The sequence below is a fragment of the Sardina pilchardus genome, chromosome 19, assembly GCF_963854185.1.
Source record: "Sardina pilchardus chromosome 19, fSarPil1.1, whole genome shotgun sequence".
NCBI classification, from domain to species: Eukaryota; Metazoa; Chordata; class Actinopteri; order Clupeiformes; family Clupeidae; genus Sardina; species Sardina pilchardus.
Window position 1 is genome coordinate 1,037,078 of NC_085012.1, and position 20,434 is coordinate 1,057,511.

At 43.6% G+C, this 20,434-nt stretch overlaps 1 protein-coding gene across 2 annotated transcripts in view; it reads right to left on the minus strand.

The window, feature by feature from the left end:
- tpk1 (thiamin pyrophosphokinase 1) overlaps positions 1-20,434 on the minus strand; it is a 58,307-nt gene that overhangs the window by 18,427 nt on the left and 19,446 nt on the right. For both annotated transcript variants that reach the window (XM_062521469.1, XM_062521468.1), the window contains 4 exons: positions 18,556-18,628; positions 11,214-11,309; positions 7,330-7,476; positions 1,877-1,988 (listed from right to left, as the gene is read on the minus strand). In XM_062521469.1, coding sequence (XP_062377453.1) covers positions 1,877-1,988; positions 7,330-7,476; positions 11,214-11,309; positions 18,556-18,628 — 428 coding nt within the window. The remainder of the gene's footprint in view (positions 1-1,876; positions 1,989-7,329; positions 7,477-11,213; positions 11,310-18,555; positions 18,629-20,434) is intronic.

Sequence of the window (20,434 nt, forward strand, 5' to 3'; positions counted from 1 at the left end):
GTGTTGCTTTAAAATGGCAGCACTAAACCTGCATAGTGTTGCTTTAAAGTGGCAGCACTAAACCTGCATAGTGTTGCTTTAAAATGGCAGCACTAAACCTGCATAGTGTTGCTTTAAAGTGGAAGCGCTTCTTCAAGGCCCTCCAATGTCTGTCCAACGTCTCCAGCAATGCATGGGTCTGGCACACTCATCACCTTAAACACACACACACACACTTCCGTGGGTGTCTTTCAAATGTGTGTGTGTGAGAGAGGCAGTGTACGAATGAAATGAGTTTGTCTGGGTGCGGTGTGGGTTCACCAATGTATTTCTCGGGATAACAAATGGTAGTGTGTAGTGGATGAATTATTTCCCATCTCCACGGATACGTACACATACAGTGCGCTTACGCAACACACAGATGATGGATTAAGGGCGGGAGCGGCGCAGTGACGGCTCCACAACTCTGCCTGAACTATTTCATGCTCCCTGAGCGAGCACATCTTGAGTGTGAGGGCAGACGACTCCAACGGGGGGATGTGTGTACACACTATACACGTCAGAGAGAGGAGAGTGTGTGTGTGTGTGTGTTTGTGTCTGTGTGTTTACACACTATACACGTCAGAGAGAGGAGAGTGTGTGTGTGTGAGTGTGTGTGTGTGTGTGTCTGTGTCTGTGTGTGTACACACTATACACGTCACAGAGAGGAGAGTGTGGCTCCGTTCGAATCGGGTAAAACTGCTGCCTTCTAAGATATCTAACTAGAGAGCAAGGCAGCGAAGGCCGTTCGAAACCGAAAAAACGATTTTCGCTGCCTTCTAAGACATCTTAGAATTCCTGAATAACGGTCAATTTTGAAGGCAGCATAGATGTACACTTCAAGCTCCCTTCTACCCACAATCCTTTGCGCCCACGTCTGAATCTCGGTGAAAACAAAACAAACATGGCTGCTGACATCGGTAAATGACTGCCGAGTCTGTTGAAATGTCATTTGTGTGACGTTATTTAGCTTGGATTTGTGGAAAGTAGATTGAAAATAAAGGATTTACTACCTGGTTATACCATTGTTGTACCCACTAATAACGCCTGGTCTGAGATATTAGCTGTCAGTGAAACTACTTTATACCGTTAGCCTGCTAGCTTACGTAGGCTAATTTAGTTTAACGTCAGGCTTTTGCTAACGTCATACCGTAGTGTTAACCAAAGATTCTAGAGTGCTACGCTCATTTTTAAACAACGCGTTTAAACTAAAGTCATGTCTAGTTAGAGACCTCTCTATTTAGGGAGGGAGGCATAGGCAGCTGCCTTTCCGATTCGAACGGACCCTGTGTGTGTGTGTGTTTGTGTCTGTGTGTTTACAGACTATACACGTCAGAGAGAGGAGAGTGTGTACGGTCAGAAGACAGCGCATCCAGAGACCGTCTCACATGGCAGAAAGAAGAACGATTGAGTGGTCAGAAGACAGCGCGTCCAGAGATGTTCTCGTCTTCATCACAAGACGCTACAAGCTCACCTCCATAACAGCTGTATGTGATATGACACCGCACATTCTCACTTTCCCCAGCGTAGACACGTCTGTAGGGCACTGTTTTGAGACTAAATCTCTTCAGTACGGTGGCAATGTACAGCAGTATTTTCTGGTTGGTGGGGGCATATGTATTGTGTCTGGGGGAGTGTGTGCTGGTGGGGGCGCATGTGTGTGTGTGTGTTGGTGTGTGTGTGTGGGGACTCACCCAGGCTCCACTTGAGGCAGGTGGTGTGTGTGTGTGTGTGTGTGTGTGTGTGTGTGTGTGTGTGGGACTCACCCAGGTTCCACTTGAGGCCGGTGGTGTGTGTGTGTGTGTGTGTGTGTGTGTGTGTGTGTGTGTGTGTGTGTGTGTGTGTGTGTGGGACTCACCCAGGTTCCACTTGAGGCCGGTGGTGTGTGTGAGGCAGGAGGCTCCGATGGGGATCAGGCTGCACCATGCTCCCTCCAGCCCTGTGCTCACGTGCAGCTGGTGCCGTCTTCCCTGCACACACACACACACACACACACACACACACACACACACACACACACACACACACACACACACACACACACACAGAGTTCAGGTCATACACACACACACACACTATACAACGCCTCAAAGCATAATCCAATGACTCACAAACACATAATCTAAACATACTATATACAGTACATGCACACACACACACACATACACACATACACACAATCCAAACATATACATGCACCCACACCAACACACACACACACACACACACACACACACACACACACACACACACACACACACACAAACACACACACACACACACACACACACACACACACACCATTCAAACATGCACACACACACACACACAATCCAAGGATTCAGGACACGGCCCTTGTACAGCATATACGTATACTTATATCCATCATACAGTATATACTTTTATTTGTAGAGTATATGTCTCATACAGTATATACTTTATATATTCATATCCTTCATACAGTATATACTTTATACATGTATGTCCCTCATACAGTATATACTTTATATATTTATGTCCATTCCTCATACAGTATATAATTTTATATATATCCCTCATGCAGTTTATACTTATATACTTTCATATCCATTATACAGTATACGTTTATATATATATACAGTATATATATTTAATATACTTTTATTTTTATATCCCTCTCTGGTACTACTTCCTGTTCGAACCCTGTTTTCTCTCACTATATCAAAGGCACTAAGTGAAGATTCCAGATGGGAAGACCGTCAAACATTGATACTTGGCCTTCACAGTGTAAGCAATGAGTCAAGACATCCCACAGAGATGTGTGTATGTGTGTCAGGGTATGTCTGAGTGTCTGTGTGTGTCAGGGTATGTTTGTTTGTGTGTGTGTGTGTGTGTGCATGCCAGGATGTGTCTGTATGTGAGTTGGGTGCGTGCGTGTACAGTCTCAATCACATCAAGGTTACCACACCACCCCCTCAAGAGCACATATTCTCCAGCTTGTGCTTTCCAACCGAAATAGCGCACAGCACACAAGGCAGACACACACACACACACACACACACACACACACACACGGCAGACACTGTGTAATCAGAAGACTAGACATAATCTCCACCTCCTCTGTCACCGCACAGACTCTGCCTACACACAAACGCTTTAAGCTGCTTCATGCTGTCCACGTTCACAGCAATAATGTAGGTCTTAACGCCATGTGATTTCACTGCGCTCTGCGTTTGAAGTTTCAAACTCTTCCGAGACAAACTTGGCCGGCCCACACACAGCCCAGACGCCGTGCGGAGGGAAGCAGGCGAGAGCGTGGAGCTCAAGTCGAGAGAGCGCAGCTCAGACCAAGACCAGCTGTGGCCTACTGGGCTTCGGGCTTGTAACCAGAGGGTTGCCGGTTCGATCCCCGACCAGACCACGGCTGAAGTGCCCTTGAGCAAGGCACCTAACCCCTCACTGCTCCCCGAGCGCCGCTGCTTGGGCAGGCAGCTCACTGCTCTGGGTTAGTGTGTGATTCACCTCACTGTGTGTTCACTGTGTGCTGTGTGTGTTCACTAATTCGGTTAAAATTGGGTTAAATGCAGAGAACGAATTTTCCCTCACGGGATAAAAAAAGGATATATACAGTACTTCTACTTATACATCCTGCCTCAGTCACGCACCGCTCAGACGAAGACCTTCCTGCCTCAGTCCCGCACCGCTCGGCCATTTTATATCCATTACCACACTCAATAAAAACAGCTTCTTTGGCAGAGACGGCCGGGACGCAGTAGTCTTTACGACTACCTGACTAACTTTAGAGTCCCACACACACAAATGAACTCAGCTGGACGCAGTACTCCTTACGACTACCTGACTAACTTTAGAGTCCCACACACACACACACACAAATGAACTCAGCTGGACGCAGTAGTCTTTACGACTACATGACTAACTTTAGAGTCCCACACACACAAATGAACTCAGCTGGACGCAGTAGTCTTTACGACTACCTGACTAACTTTAGAGTCCCACACACACACACACACACACACACACACACACACAAATGAACTCAGCTGGACGCAGTAGTCTTTACGACTACATGACTAACTTTAGAGTCCCACACACACAAATGAACTCAGCTGGACGCAGTAGTCTTTACGACTACATGACTAACTTTAGAGTCCCACACACACAAATTAACTCAGCTGGACGCAGTAGTCTTTACGACTACATGACCAACTTTAGAGTCCCACACACACAAATTAACTCAGCTGGACGCAGTAGTCTTTACGACTACATGACTAACTTTAGAGTCCCACACACACAAATGAACTCAGCTGGACGCAGTACTCCTTACGACTACATGACTAACTTTACAGCGATCCCTCCCACACACACAAATTAACTCTGCATAGCTGAATGTCTGCATAGACGGTACGGTATAATTACTTAGCATGATGCACTGTATGTGGAGACATCAGAGAGGATAACATGATCACCAGTACAATGCTCTGTGCATGAGCAACATACTGTATGGTTAGCCCTCTGGAATATGAGAGTGAGTGATATCAAAGCTCAAAATTGATCTGGATCAAATCAGAAGGAGTTGAATCCTTCTCGTGAAGCCCTTGGTGAAGGGTCTGCTCTAGTAGAGGGAGGACATATTGCATACTGTTGTCCATTAGACTACACCTGAACCTTGAGGACACAACTATCTCTCTACTGAGCTCTGTTGAAACTGTTTGTGTTGATCCATCTCCACAGCGCCAACATTACCATGCAGGACTCCAAGAGCCAGAGAGAGAGAGAGAGAGAGAGAGAGAGAGAGAGAGAGAGAGAGAGAGAGAGAGAGAGAGAGAGAGAGAGAGAGTATACCACGGTACAGGAGAGCTGGCGTGCTTTGAAAAGGACTAGACTGTCACGCTGCAGGCCCTGTGTGTGTGTGTGTGTGTGTGTGTGTGTGTGTGTGTTCCCTCACAATGCTAACAACTGCCTAAGTCCACATCTATGTTTGGGCTGCTTTTGTTATTTTCATCTCTTTGGCTACAAACAAGGGAGCAGAATGTGATGCAACACAACAATAAATTAGGGCTGGGCAACGATTAAAAAAGTTAATCGCGATTAATCGCACGATTTCCCTGATTAATCATGATTAATCACATTATTATACGCAAAACTCAATAATGAATTCAAAAGTAATATATGGCACATATTTATTTTAAATGTGCTGCCATATGAACGCAAGTGCCATAGCATTTTTCTGCAAACATTTAACATCAGCATTTTGTTTATACAGTAGCAGTTAAATAAATGATTTAGTTTAAATCTCAACTTACACAATGTAATCAAAAGAAATACAAATTTAAAGCTTATTGTACACACTTTTTTGGTGCGTGTAGATATTTCCATAATACTTGTTGTAATAAGCCTAGCCTGGTATAATGTCAAAATTATTTTTTTATTTAGGCCTATAGGGGTGGGTGATATGGGCAAAAAATAATATCTTGATATTTTTTGTGATTTTGACTATAACGATAATTAGTCGATATCCTTTTAAAAAATGTTTTTTTAAAAGTCTGAGTTACTTTACAGCTCATTCTTTCTGAGTAGCAACATTACTATTATAATCAATTACCAACCTGTAACTTTTTAACCAAATCAACCAATGCATTGTCACTCTATGACACATTTGTAATTCTGCCCCCACTTGTGTGTGTGGTAATGATGGAAGTCAACCAGCTACATTAGAATAGATGGATATAGGGCTAACCAATTTCCCAAGGGAAACTCTGATGCTGAAATTCTTTTCTAACTTTTACTGTAAAACTAAGCAGAACAACAGAGTACATTTCAGTTATTTCCTTCAATGTTTTGTTAGAGTGCAGTCACGTAGGCCATCATTCCAAGTTACAGGATAGAGACTAATGTGTTAGCTTATGGCTAATGTCTATGAGAAATCCCATAGAAATGCTAACGGTTAGCATAATCGATCAAATTAGATATTTAGAGCGAACTTCAGCCCATTTACAGCTTAGGCTACATAGGAAGATGTCTTTGTTTACACTGAATATTAAAATACTCAAGGCTAATGTTTTCTTTCCATACAACAACGTTACCATGGATAGGAAAAAACGACTGTTTAACTTACCAATGCCAAATGAACACAGTAGCCGCAAATCCAGCGCAAAACATAAACATTAGACGTGCCTGTGACAACGTGCACCGTGAACATGTGACTTGCACTTGCACTGCTGCAGCCAGTGCCTTCTCTCACTTCTGTTGCACATCTCCTGATTTCGTGAATGTAGGCTATGGAATTTCAATGCGTGATGAGACGCCTGTGACCAGCCTGTGAGCAACAGACTTTTACAGTATAAGATAAATAATAAAAACTGCGTTAATGCGCGATAAAATAATTGTCGGCATTAAATGATTGATGAGTTAACGTGATATTAACGCGTTAACGTGCCCAGCCCTAAAATAAATATAAAAAAATCTAAATTAAACTAAAGCAAATTGTGTGAAATACATTTCTGTGTCAGAGACAGGCTGTGTGTGTGTGTGTGTGTGTGTGTGTGTGTGTGTGTGTTTGTGTTTGTGTGAGTGAAGGAGCCTCCATGATCCCCTTAACAAAACAAAATCAATACAGTGCAGCCCGTAAAGATCCACTGAACCCTTCTGAGCACAGCGCACACACACACACACACACACACACACACACACACACACACACACACACACACACACACACACACACACACACACACACACACACACACACACACACACACAGCAGCCTGCCACTCCAGCCTCAGCGCTCAGGCCAAGAGTAAATGCACTTTTCTGTGGAACAGACAACTTTGTGTGGCTCAGTCATATCACTCTATTGTGCAGCCTCAGCATACAACACAAGGCTGTCTAGGAGCCAGGGGGACCGGCCACTCAGAGCTGTCAATCAAGAGCACTGACCGCTATGGCCGGCATAACTGGCACATCAGTTGACCATTGTTACAGTACAAAAGCACGTCACTCCTTACTGGTCACTCTCTGACCAACATGCGTCCTCTGTAAGGGGAATAAGGAGCGCACCTGTCTCAGCAGGTACAGTAGGTGATTAAGGAGCGTACCGGTCTCAACAGGTACAGTAGGTGAATAAGGAGCATACCTGTCTCAGCAGGTACAGTAGCGGAATAAGGAGCGTACCGGTCTCAGCAGGTACAGTAGGGGAATAAGGAGCGTACCTGTCTCAACAGGTACAGTAGGGGAATAAGGAGCGTACAGTACCTGTCTCAGCAGGTACAGTAGGGGAATTTATCAGGTACAGTAGAGGAATAAGGAGCATACCTGTCTCAGCAGGTAGGCCAGCGATGTGCCCTGGATGACCACAACAGGGAGGTCCGTCATGTTCTGCGCGTGGAACAGGGTCTCCACCGACGCCATCGTTTGGTCCAGTCTGCCAGCCAGTCCTCCCAGGGTGACGATGGTGTCCACCTGTCAGGACACAAAGCCATGGTTCACATATGTGACCATTCACAGCGAAATCAGTCGTTTTGCGCACATCGTTATTTTGAGAAAATCAACAATAACAAACTTCCGGGTTAAAATGTTGAATTTCACGTTTTCGCATAATTCGGCTGCATACAGTCTACAGCTTCATATCGTGAACGCATTTCACTGAAAAACCTACGTTTTGACTGTTAAACCCGGCGAAGATTCAACACATTTGCTGTCATTCCCGTTGTGCACGCGCCGCTTAAACAGGTGATTTCTCCTCTTCTGGCATATCGTGACAGGAGAACCATGTCAACTTTGGATGCCGTTATCTTAGCGATAGTTTGTGTAATACCCTCGATATACATATCGTTGGAAAGCTTAGTTTATGGCCGTTCACGTGGGCACAATAACTTAATTTACTCAATTTTACCGAAACGACTGGTTCCGCTTTACAGGGTCACATATGCACATAAAGCCCAGCTGAGAACTGACCAGGTGGTGACGATGGTGTCCACCTGTTGAGACAGAACGCCATGGTTCACATATGCACACAAAGCCCAGTGGGATTTGTAGAAACACTTAACATTTTATTTCCCACCAAGGTTGCAAAGGTTCATTTTTTTTTAAAATACTCCCAAGTCCGGTGTGGGGGTTAGTGTGTTGTATATCACACAGATGAATCACACAGAGCTCAGGCACTCTGTGCAGGGAGGGAGAACAGGAAGGAGATTACCCAGGTCTGACCACTCTGACCTCATCAACACATTAGCCTGACTACAAAACACACATCAACACATTAGCCTGACTACAAAACACACATCAACACGATATCCTAGAACACTGAGCGGCGTCAACACATTAGCCTGACTACAAAACACACATCAACACGATATCCTATAACACTGAGCGGCGTCAACACATTAGCCTGACTACAAAACACACATCAACACGATATCCTATAACACTGAGCGGCGTCAACAAATAAAGCACTACTGTGAATCAACACAATACAAGCCTTTTAGGACTCTGCAAGCTTGTCACTTTGTCAGTGGCAACAATGATCTATCAAAACAGCCTGGTTGAGACAGATATCCATCTATAAATTACAGGAGCGTCTGTCTGTCTGTTATTTGGGTATCTCTCAAACCGTTCATCCAATTGATTCCAAACTTGGCAGGTGTCTTGCTATGGACAATAGTAAGTTGTGTGGGAATGAGAAATGCAAAAGATATTGGTAAATATATTGGTAAAAAAGATATGTGCATTAAATATATTGGTAAAAGAAGAGTGTCAAATATGTGCGTTACATCTATCGGTATAAGAAGCGTGTTAAATATGTGAGACAAATATATCGGTATAAGAAGCACGTTAAATATGTGCGTTAAATATATCAGTATAAGAAGCATGTTGAATACAGTATGTGTGTTAAATATACTGTATCGCTATAAGAAGCATGTTGAATACAGTATGTGTGTTAAATATACTGTATCGCTATAAGAAGCATGTTAAATATGTGCGTTAAATATATCGGTATAAGAAGCACACATTGGCTTCTGCTGCTCTTGCCACTGGCCCCTCCCTCTCTCACACAGCACAGCGCAGGACTGAACCAGCTCACAGCACAATGTGCAATACACACACACACACACACACACACTCTACACTGGGAATAACACACATCAATTCACACATACACTCTACACTGGGAATAACAAACATCAACTCACACACACACTCTACACTGGGAATAACAAACATCAACTCACACACACACTCTACACTGGGAATAACAAACATCAACTCACACACACACTCTACACTGGGAATAACAAACATCAATTCCACCTGCAAGGTCCCGATTTTTAACCCTCATGTTGTCCTTGGGGTCAATTTGACCCCAAGCGATGTTTAACATCATAAAATATATGGTTAACTTTTTTTGTTTTGCTTCAAGTTTCATGACTTTTCCTCATTTGAAGGGTACAACAGAGTAAACATGAAATTTGCACAAAAATATGTTTCCAATGTCCTGTAAAAAAAATAGTTACGTTGGTGTTCTTGGGGTCAATTTGACCCCATTTTTATGAAACATGAGGTAAATGAATATTTGACACATTATGGATATTATTATTGTAATAGTATGAGAACATGTAGTTATTATCATTATTACATATACAAGTACATATTACATATAACTTATTTTGGCAGGTCTGAAAAAGTCCAAAAAGTCAGCCTTTGGGCTGTTGACACTGGATTGGCCATATTTCCAGCCAGGGTTCCAGGGTTCATAAAGGGGTTTGGGGGGGTGGGATTGTTTTGTCAGGCTTTTGATGGTAGTTATTACACTCTTGTTAAGTACCTACCACAAAAAAAACTGGGTAAAAAAAATAATTTCAATCATTTTTTGAGAGTTTTTTTAGCTGGGGTCAAATTGACCCCAAGGATAACGAACGTCATTTTTTTTTAGGACAACATGAGGGTTAAAGCAGGCATTGATACTGGCATGTAATTGGGCTCCAGGTTTTCTACAGGAATAATATGCTTGATGGGGCACTGCACTAGTTTATGGGAAATGGCTCAAAATTATATGAAATATCGACAAAAAATGGACATAACGTAGAAATTCTCCAGTTAAATCTGTCCACCACCATAAGAATACGTCAACCCCCCCTGAAAGAAGCCAATTACAAGACAAATGCACATTTAATTTTTTTTTGGGAGGGGTGGCCATGCTGGGTGAGTGTTGGGCGAGACTGGAGTCTATCAGGCTGTCAGAGCGGAGGAAGAGGTGGAATAACAATCTGACAAACACTCATCCTCCTGACAGCTGATGAATGAAGGCGGCGCACGCTGACAATCACTTGAGGGGACAGAGAACAATAGATTTAGCGATGGAGTCGGAGAAGGAGCCAGCTCTCACCCCTGCGCTGTTGCAATAAAACTACAATGGGCAATACACACGAACATCCATCAATGGCTGTGGGGAGAAGGGGAGGAAAATATTGTTAAAGGAAATCTATTTTCCCCCTTTTCTGGTCTGGACCTGTTCCATGTTAGTGCTCTGGGCAGCAGTGGTGCATGTGATGGCTCCGGATGTCTGCTGACTAACACTGTCCCTCCACCAGGCTCAAGGGCTGCACTGATTGCCCCACTGATTGGGCATAGATGGGGACTGATCAGAAGCCCACACTGTTTATGAATGAGTCTACACTCACACATACGGACAGAGAGAGAGAGAGGGAGAGAGAAAGAGATTAATAGATAAAGAAAGAGGGAGAGGGAGAGAAAAAGAGAGGAAGATTAAGAGAGAAAGAAAGAAAGAAAGAAAGGAAAAGGGACAGGGAGAGAGAACAAAAGGGAGGGAGAGGGAGAGAGTGAGAGAAGATAAGGGAGAGAGAGAAGAAGAGAGAAATAAGAGAATAGGATGAACAAATGGAGGAAGAGGAAAAATGGCAAATCAAAAAAGAAAGAGAGAGAGAGGAAAAAAGGGAGGGGGAGTGAGACAACCGAAGGATGCAGAACAGCACAATTGCTGCTGTTTGCTTATTTGCGTGGCATCCACACTGACTAGCAGAGGTCACAATAGCTCTTTACTCCCACCGCCCTCTTTGGAGACGAAAGAGTATGATGGGATGACAGGAACAGAGGGAGAGAGAGAGAGAGGGATAGAGGCAGAGGGGGAATGAGTGAAAAGGTGCTGGAGGCTATGACGAATGAGTGCTGTTGTACTGTACCTGTAGTTGCTGCTCTTTCATTTTCTCCACCATGATGGCCAGGCACTTTGTGAAATCAGTCAGGTCCTGATCTGCCGTCTCCATCAGAGTGCAGCCCTGGAAGCACAGGGGAGGTGAACATCGCAGGCTCTCAGCCTCTTTCCCTGCCTGCCTGTCTGTCTCTCTGCCTGCCTGCCTGCCTGCCTGCCTGTCTGGTTCCCTGTCTGTTGAGGAACCTGTGGCATCTCAGGCAGCGGGTGCTACAGTCGAGGGCAACAGCAGCGGGGCATGTGACTCACGGAGCTGAACTCGGAGCAGGGCGCGGGGTTGAAATGTTCCATTCCTGAGGGCGTCCTTTTCAAGAACTAACTGATGTGTGTGATTTGTCGAACAAAAGAATAGAAAGGTGCGGCGTCTGCCATATTCACTTGCATTTATGAAAAACTACACAGATGAAGAGAACAGGGCAAATATCACTGCGGCACCAGCGGCTATTCATTCACGCACGGCAGCATTAAAGAAGCATACCGTTCTGTCGTCTACTATTTTGTCAGAACATGACAAACAAGCAGCAAGTATGACTACCGAAAGGCTCATCAGCTGGTCGCTGGTCTTAAGTACTGTAGGTCTTAATGCCCAGGACCTTCCTACAGTAGCTCCTCACTTACAGCCATCGGAAATTAACCAGTAAGAGTACTGGTGATTTTACTATTTGGAATGTTAGAAAGTGTATTGAGACCATGTTACATGGTGATGTTGCCCACTAAATAAACTGATTGAATGATTGTTTTGATTGACCAATTGATTTAATTTTTGATTGGTTTATTGATTGGATTGATGCCATTTCGCACTGGATAAGGAACAGTGCTCTATTGGATTGGTGTGGAGTCGTTAGTGGAGCCGTAGTGCTACTCCAGTGTGTGAGCTGGGCGTGTACGTGTAGCCTTTTGTAAGTGTGCCAGAGAGACAGCACCCCGGGTCTCGTGATCCCTGGTCGTGGTCAGGGTCTTGCTTTTCATACCCCTCCCTCTCACCATTTGTTTTTTTAGCAAAATCAGAAGATGGTTACTATGGCAACTTGGAGAAGTGAATGGCTCGAGTGTAGAACTAGAGAGGGATGCTAAAGTTCAGCAGCAAAAACAGACACTGAAGGTTGTTCATGGTTTTAAGGTTAAAGAATATCATAACACATCTTCATTAAAGTGTTCAATAGTTTATGATTACATTAAGATTAAACAGAGTCAATCCATAGGAACAACGTGTTACTATGCTACTATACTATGGTCTGTATATTCTCATGTCAGTGTCCAACAGTCTGAAACAGCTGATTGTGTTAAATGAAACAAGCGAGGGGTGGATATTGAACCACAGAATGTATAGGAGGCATGTGCAAACAACAGTGCTTTGGTCTGTTTGAACCAAGAGGCTCTCTCTATCTCTTCCCCTGTTTCCTAGTCTAGCGAGGATGCTTTCCCCACTGCTCCTGCTCAACCTATCCTTTCTAGCAACTTCCACTCTTTTTTATTTACAAAGCTTGATTGACAAAGAACGTGAAACCAGTACATTGAAACCTGAAACTTTAGTGGTTAGTTTTTACTTTACATGAGCCAGCAAAGTCAATGGGGCAAAAACTGAACAGCAAGTCACCTTGAAGTTGGATTAAAACAAAATGCGCTCCTCTGGCCCGAGACCCAGGAGATCATGTGGAAAATGTCCTGAGCTGGAGCAGAGGATTTCCACTCTGGAATCAAAGATTGATGCCCTTCCATCAAAGACGGCTGAACTACAAGAGACATCTAAGAAGTGAGTACAGCAAGCAACAACTGGGAACACAGAGAATGTAACCCAGCAGTCTAATATCACTGCTGATAGAGCATATGAATGCATCGACTTAACTAAGGAAAATGTGAGTACAGAGGCAAAGGCAAGGTGCCAGATCCAAAAAACTAAACACTTGACCTGTAATTACCTCAACACCAGTAACCAGGCGCTAACTCCAGGCCTCGTATCAGAACTAAAGACGGATCAGTAAACTCAGGTGCTAACTCCAGGCCTCGTATCAGAACTAAAGACGGATCAGTAAACTCAGGTGCTAACTCCAGGCCTCGTATCAGAACTAAAGACGGATCACTAAACTACTACAGAGCTTGGGGTCCTGAGGGGAAACCACAGCCCCTAGAACTATGGAACAGATCGGAATGCCTCTGGGACGTGAGAGAAGAATTTCCCAGGAAACAGACCCCAAAGCAGACAGCGATCAAACCACAACACTAGAAAGATGGGCACAGACAAGAAGCAGCACTCGGCACCTGTTCATCCCACAACCCTCGTTCTAGGCGACTCTGCTGTGAGACATTTAAATGAGAAAGGATGATTGTATTGAATGCTGTCTCTTGAATTCTTGTCTGACAAAAAAAAACTATCAAATGCATCGTTGTGCATGTTGGAGCAAATTAAATTTACAAAGAACAGATGTATGTCCAAGAAGACTTCAAAGAACTTTTCTCGGCCCTGCATGAGCTTGGAATAAAACATTTCATCAGTGGTCCACTCCCAGCAGAGGGAAGTTTTGTATTTACCAGACTATTCGCTTTAAACACCTGGCGTGCTAAAACATGCTTCTCAGTTGGGCTGAATTTTATTGACAAATGCAACCTTTTTAGGAATCGCAGGGAATTTGGAAATACCAAATATTTCAGAACTGAGTTGGATTGGGGCCAAGATCTTAACTGACAACTATCGCCTCTCTTCCCTGCACCCAACATTTTTTCTGCCAACCTTGAGCAGACCCTCTGAGAGTGCTCAGTGGCCACACAGCCGGAACAAGCTGAGGACATCAACAACTCGGCTAGACCAAAATACTGTGTTCAAGCTGAGGACATTAACAACTCGGCTAGACCAAAACACTCTGCACAAGCTGACACAGACATGCCAACCCCACCTGCTGTGGGCCCCTCACCCGCTAGCCACCACTGAAATACAGACTTTGGAGAAACACAAACAACCTGCTCAACAATGCCCAGCCAAGTCCACTGGACACTCAACAATGTCCAGCCATGGCCACTGGACACAAGGAAGGTGCTGCTGAAATGACTCAAAGCCAATCACAGGCGTCTAACTCCTTGGAATCTCAGCAAACCAATGGATGTAATGAGCATGAGGAGATAGCATCTCAGCTGCTTTGATAGGTGCTATCTGAAAGGAAGGGTGATGTTGGAACACCAGTCTACTACAATACCCCTCCCCACCTCCGCTGCCACCACAAAGACACAACAACATGGACACTACTGGAATGACTATTGAAAGTGAAGCGTCTGCAACAAACTCCCCAGGACCTCAGCAATCAAATGGAGACTCTGGACCAATATTCAACCCCAAACTCTTTGATTTCCCATCACCATCCACACCCAATCACCGTCCCACCCAATCAAACTCCCCAGGCCACCCAAATCTCCCATCACCATCCCCACTGCATCGCCCCACCACCCAATCAAACTCCTCAGGATCCCCTGAATACCCATTACCATACCATCCCCACCCAAGCACATGATGTTCCCTGCGAGAATGCAGAGACTGCTGCCAGTAGCCTTGCAGCTTTATACTAGCCCAGGACCTTCAGCACCTCCCGTTCAGAGGGATCTTTTAAGCAGCAACAACCTCTTAATTCACATTCTCAGCTGGCACATGTAAAGTGGAAAATACTGATGGCAGCTGCAGGGGACACAACTGACTTTGTTGTATGATCTAGTCAGAGACCCTGGAGTAGAAATGGTACTGAGAAGAAATTTGAGAACATGCCGGGGCCCGGGCGTGTTCTCAACAATGACATTCTGAACAAGTCTTTGACATTCTCCACACCTGTATTGATACGAAATACAAGAAACCAAGCGCATCAAGCTTACAGGATAAACCAGTCAAATATATTTTTTTGCAGCCACACAACCTTGATTTTTTACTTTTAAGAGACATGGTTAGATCAAGCAAACAGTGCTACCACCCTCATCGAACCAGCCCCCCCAAAATGTCAGTTTTTTGAGTGCTACCAGAGCGAAGAAAAGAGGCGGGGGGATAGTTAATTTGCAATCTGAATCAATCAATTTGGTGGCTTTGTATCATTTGAATACCTATGCAGTCTTCTCCTCTGATCTTATTACTGAGTACTATACTTTACAGGCCTCCAAAACACTCAGCTAAAGTATTTGAAGAGCTAGAAGATTGCGGACAGCCATTTGCATAGAGTATGACTTTCTTATTATATCAGGGGGGGTAAACTTGCATGTGGATAATCTTGAAAACAATTATGCCAAGAAATTGTTCACATTATTTGATAATTTCTTCTTAAGACAGTACGTACAGGGGCCAACACAGTCACAGTCACTTGGCCATACCCTCGACCTTGTTATCACAAAGGGGCTCAATACTTTATCTGATCATTTCTGTGTGTTCTTTGATGTGTCAATGTGCCCACACACTCAGAACAGATCTATGATGCTAAAAAGGAGAATCATGAATGATCACACAAGTGCTCTCTTTGAGCAAGCACTTTCACAGACGTCAAGTAAACTGTCAGACTCAGTAGAAGATTAATTGGATCATTTTAATTCAATGGCAAATATTATGGATGACATTGCTCCAACAAAATTCAAGAAAGTTAAGGACAAACAGAAAAGCACCATGGAAGCAAAATCCAGCGGTTACTCTCCCAAAAGGAGAGTGTAAGAAGACTGAAAGAAAATGATGCAAATACAAACTTAATATCTACTATGAAATCCAGATGCTCAAAAACACATAACTCTGAAATATGCTAAGCAAGACAGTCGTTCTCCTCTCACATCATCAGTAGAAGTACAAATAATATTTGTGTGCTATTTTCAACCATTGAGAAGTTAACAAATCCCCCCTCACTATTAGTGCCTGAACTTAGTTCAAGTAATATATGCAATGAGGTTGCATCTTTTTTCACAGGTAAAATTGACTAAATCAGACTCAATTACTAATGCAACATCCAGAACTTCAAGCTACAAAGGATGGGAAGACTTAATTTCATGTCAGAGTTCAGCTTGATAGACTATGAAACTCTTGAAAAAACGGTACAGAATTTCAGCTCTTCCACATGTGGCTTAGACACTCTGCCAAACAATATCTTCAAAACCATTTTTCACCTTATAGCAGAAGATGTCCTTCACATTGTAAATGTATCATTGTTGTCTGACACTTTTCCTAAGTCACTGAAAACAGCTGTTGCAAAGCCTCTTCTCAATAAGAATAACCTGAATGTCTCCATGCTAAACAGATACAGGCCCATATCCAAACAATCTTTTATCAGCAAAATTATTGAAAAAGTAATCTTCATCAACTAACCACCTTCCCAACATAAAAAAGCCATTTTGAATACTTTCAGTCTGGTTTTTGGGCAAATCACAGTGCTGAAACAGTTCTTAGCTCTTACATTTTTAAATTACATAGGCCTTAAAGCAGATGCAGACAAAACATCAGTCCTAGTGGCTAGAGCATTTGCCACTGTTGATACAACATGTTATTACACAGATTAGAACACTGGATTCAGAGGTATAGTTATCCACTGGCTAAAATCATATAAAGGAGCTTATTTGTTACAATCAGCAACTGTACCTCAACACCAACGTCCTTGACCTTTGGTGTTCCCCAGGGGTCAATCTTGGGGCCACTATCATTCTCTTCCTCTTTATGATCCCACTTGGACAAATCATCAAAAATAATTTGATATCATAGCAATGCAGATGACACCCACATTTACTTAGCTGTGTTGCCAAACGACTATGGTCCCCTAATATCACTTGGTCAGTGTATTGACCAAATCAATAACTGGATGTTTCAAAATGTTCTTTAGTTGAACAAAGGAAAACGGAAGTAATTATATTTTGTACAAAGAAGGAAAGACTTAGGACTGCCACAAAAGGGTTCAAAGCAAAGGATACTGTTTAAAATGTTGGTGTATTAATTGACAGTGATCTAAATTTCAACAGCCACAGCCAACAGCAATAACTATATCAGCTTTTTACCACATCACAAACATGGCCAACCTTAGAGGGCTGATGTGAAAACATGATTTAGAGCTCATTCATGCATTTATCTTCAGCAGGGTTGATTACTGCCCTGGGCTTTTTAGGCCTTCCTAAAAAGACACCTTCAAATGATACAAAATGCAGCAGCTAGGGTTCTCACGAAAACTAAAAAGAACTGACCACATTACTCCAATTCTTAAGCCCCTGCACTGGCTTCCAGTAAGTCACAGAATTTACTTTAAAGCACTACTGCTTGTTTATAAATTAGTAAATGGAGCAGGATCTAAATACCTATCAGACATGCTTCTCGACCTTGCAGGTCTCAGGAGGAGAACCTGTTAGTAAAACCTACTGATAGAACTAAACATGGTAAAGCAGCTTGTAGCTGCTATGCGGTTCAACTCTGGAACCAACTTTTGGATGATGTTAAAAAGGCCCCAACTGTAGTCAGTTTTCAGACTTAGACTTAATCAGATGCCAACTCACTGAGTTACGGTGAAAATTCTGAATCTGTCATTAAATTATTATACCTTGTGTCTTTTATTTTGTCTTTTTAAATATGATTTATTTTTATGATTTTAACTTGTGCATTTTATGGTTTCTTCTTTATCATGATCTTTATTTTAGTATTCTTTGTTTCTGCAGTCTTCTAAACCTCTCAGGTCTCAGGAGAAATGCGGTGTGGTTCAACTCTGGAACCAACTTTTGGATGACGTTAAAAAGGCCCCAACCGTAGCCAGTTTTAAATCTAGACTCAAGACCAAATTGTTCTCAGACACATCTATCTTGTGTCTTATTTTGTCTTCTTAAATATTCTTTATTTTTCAAACAATTTTACCTTGTGTGTTTAAATGTTTTCTTTTTTATTATCGTCTTTATGACTGTGAAAGTGTGTGCAAGTAACTTATGACACGTATGGCCGATTTTCGAAAATGAGGTACCATTGCGATCCCTTTGGCGATCTGCACCTGATCAAGGCCACTCTTGGAGCTACTCGGAGATGCAATTCTAGTTTTAAACTATTCTTTGACTATTGCCCTTCTATGCTTTTATTTGATTTTACTGTTTGCTTTTGCTCATGTGCAACACATGGAATGACCACCTGTGTATGAAATGTGGTATATAAATAAACTTGACATGACTTGACTTGACTTCTATAGGAGTCACAAAACGTTGCTCTGTTTGAACCAAGAGGCTCTCTTCTATAGACAATCAAATAGTCCAGATTATGAAGCGGCCTCAATAACTACCTATGCACATTTAATCTGATTCAAATCTTTTAATACAATACAGCCACAGTGAATATGAAGACAACTTACCTTTTCTTCATAGAAGGCCTTGACATCACGCTTTATAGAATCAAAGTCTCCACTTATGTAGTCCGGGAGGAAACTTCAAGGAACAGACAAAAAAAAGGGCAAAAGTGTAATTTGGGCCAGCTATCCGTTTCCTTTTAATACGTCTCAGTGGCACAGGGGTCAGTGTGATAAGAGGCAGGAGAAGGCCCACTGACAGGTGTCGGCCGAGCACTCGCTTCTCCGCCATTCACCAAACCACTATCTCCACCCCAAGAAACACACACACACACACACACACACATACATACACACAGACTCACACAAACACACACACAGACAGAGAGGCAGGTGAGATGAGCTCTGACAGACAATGAATTGCTACATACGGCAGCACGCTTGTCTACCTTTGCAGGCTCTGTGAATACATATGCTATGCCCCAACGACTGTGTGGCTGTACAGATTTAAGATACCGCGCTACAATGACAAGATTTTCTCCGCTTTGGTGAATCAAATATTCCTTTTGAGAGCGACGGATATGTCAAGGTGCCTCTGATTTTCACTCGTTTCTCATTCTCGTTTCCATTCTACCTTGAAAGTGAAGAAAGGGATATTGGAATGCAGTGTTGCTATCTGAAGGTATTAAACCCTCAACATTACGATTTCACGCGCGAGTGGCTGGTGGATGTAGTCGTTGAGAGTGCGGCTGGCGTTCTGGTTTGCTGGACAAAAGCGATGCAGTTAGGGATTAGACTGCAAACTTTATCTTCATCACACGCGCCAGCGAGAGAAGCATCAGAAACAAACAAACCCTCCCATCCAAACTCCCCAGCTACGAGCTGCTACCGCCGACTGAACTTTTCTTTCTCATATGCCGCATATTATGTGCTAGGGGAAATGTACAATGTTCACCAACAAATGTAAAGGTTAGACATTCAAAATACATGCAGCTATTATGTTTTTTGTAAACAGAAGCTACAGCAGATATGTCATTAAACTAAAAGGTGCATTGTGGTAACCTTAGATCATAATCAATCTTCACCAAACTTCATATTTATTGTTTATTCATCAAATGGCATAATATTATCCACCAACCACCAAGCATCAGAAACAAACAAACCCTCACATCCAACTTCCCCACACGGGGCCAGATATCACCACTACTGCCCCAAACTCCCCACATGGGCCCAGAAATCACCACTACTGCCCCAAACTCCCCACACGGGGTCAGATATCACCACTACTGCCCCAAACTCCCCACACAGCGCCAGATATCACCACTACTGCCCCAAACTCCCCACACGGGGCCAGATATCACCACTACTGCCCCAAACTCCCCACACAGCGCCAGATATCACCACTACTGCCCCAAACTCCCCACACGGGGCCAGATATCACCACTACTGCCCCAAACTCCCCAAACGGGGCCAGATATCACCACTACTGCCCCAAACTCCCCACACGGGCCCAGACATCACCATTACTGCCCCAAACTCCCCACACGAGGCCAGATATCACCACTACTGCCCCAAACTCCCCACAAGAGGCCAGATATTACCACTACTGCCCCAAACGGGGCCAGATATTACCACTACTGCCCCAAACGGGGCCAGATATCACCACTACTGCCCCAAACTCCCCACATGGGCCCAGATATCACCATTACTGCCCCAAACTCCCCACATGGGCCCAGATATCACCATTACTGCCCCAAACTCCCCACATGGGCCCAGATATCACCACTACTGCCCCAAACTCCCCACACGAGGCCAGATATCACCACTACTGCCCCGACCTCCCCACACGAGGCCAGATAATACCACTACTGCCCCAGCAACAGGGTCCAAACCCTCACATCCAACCTCCCCACACGGGCCCAGATATCACCACTACTGCCTCAAA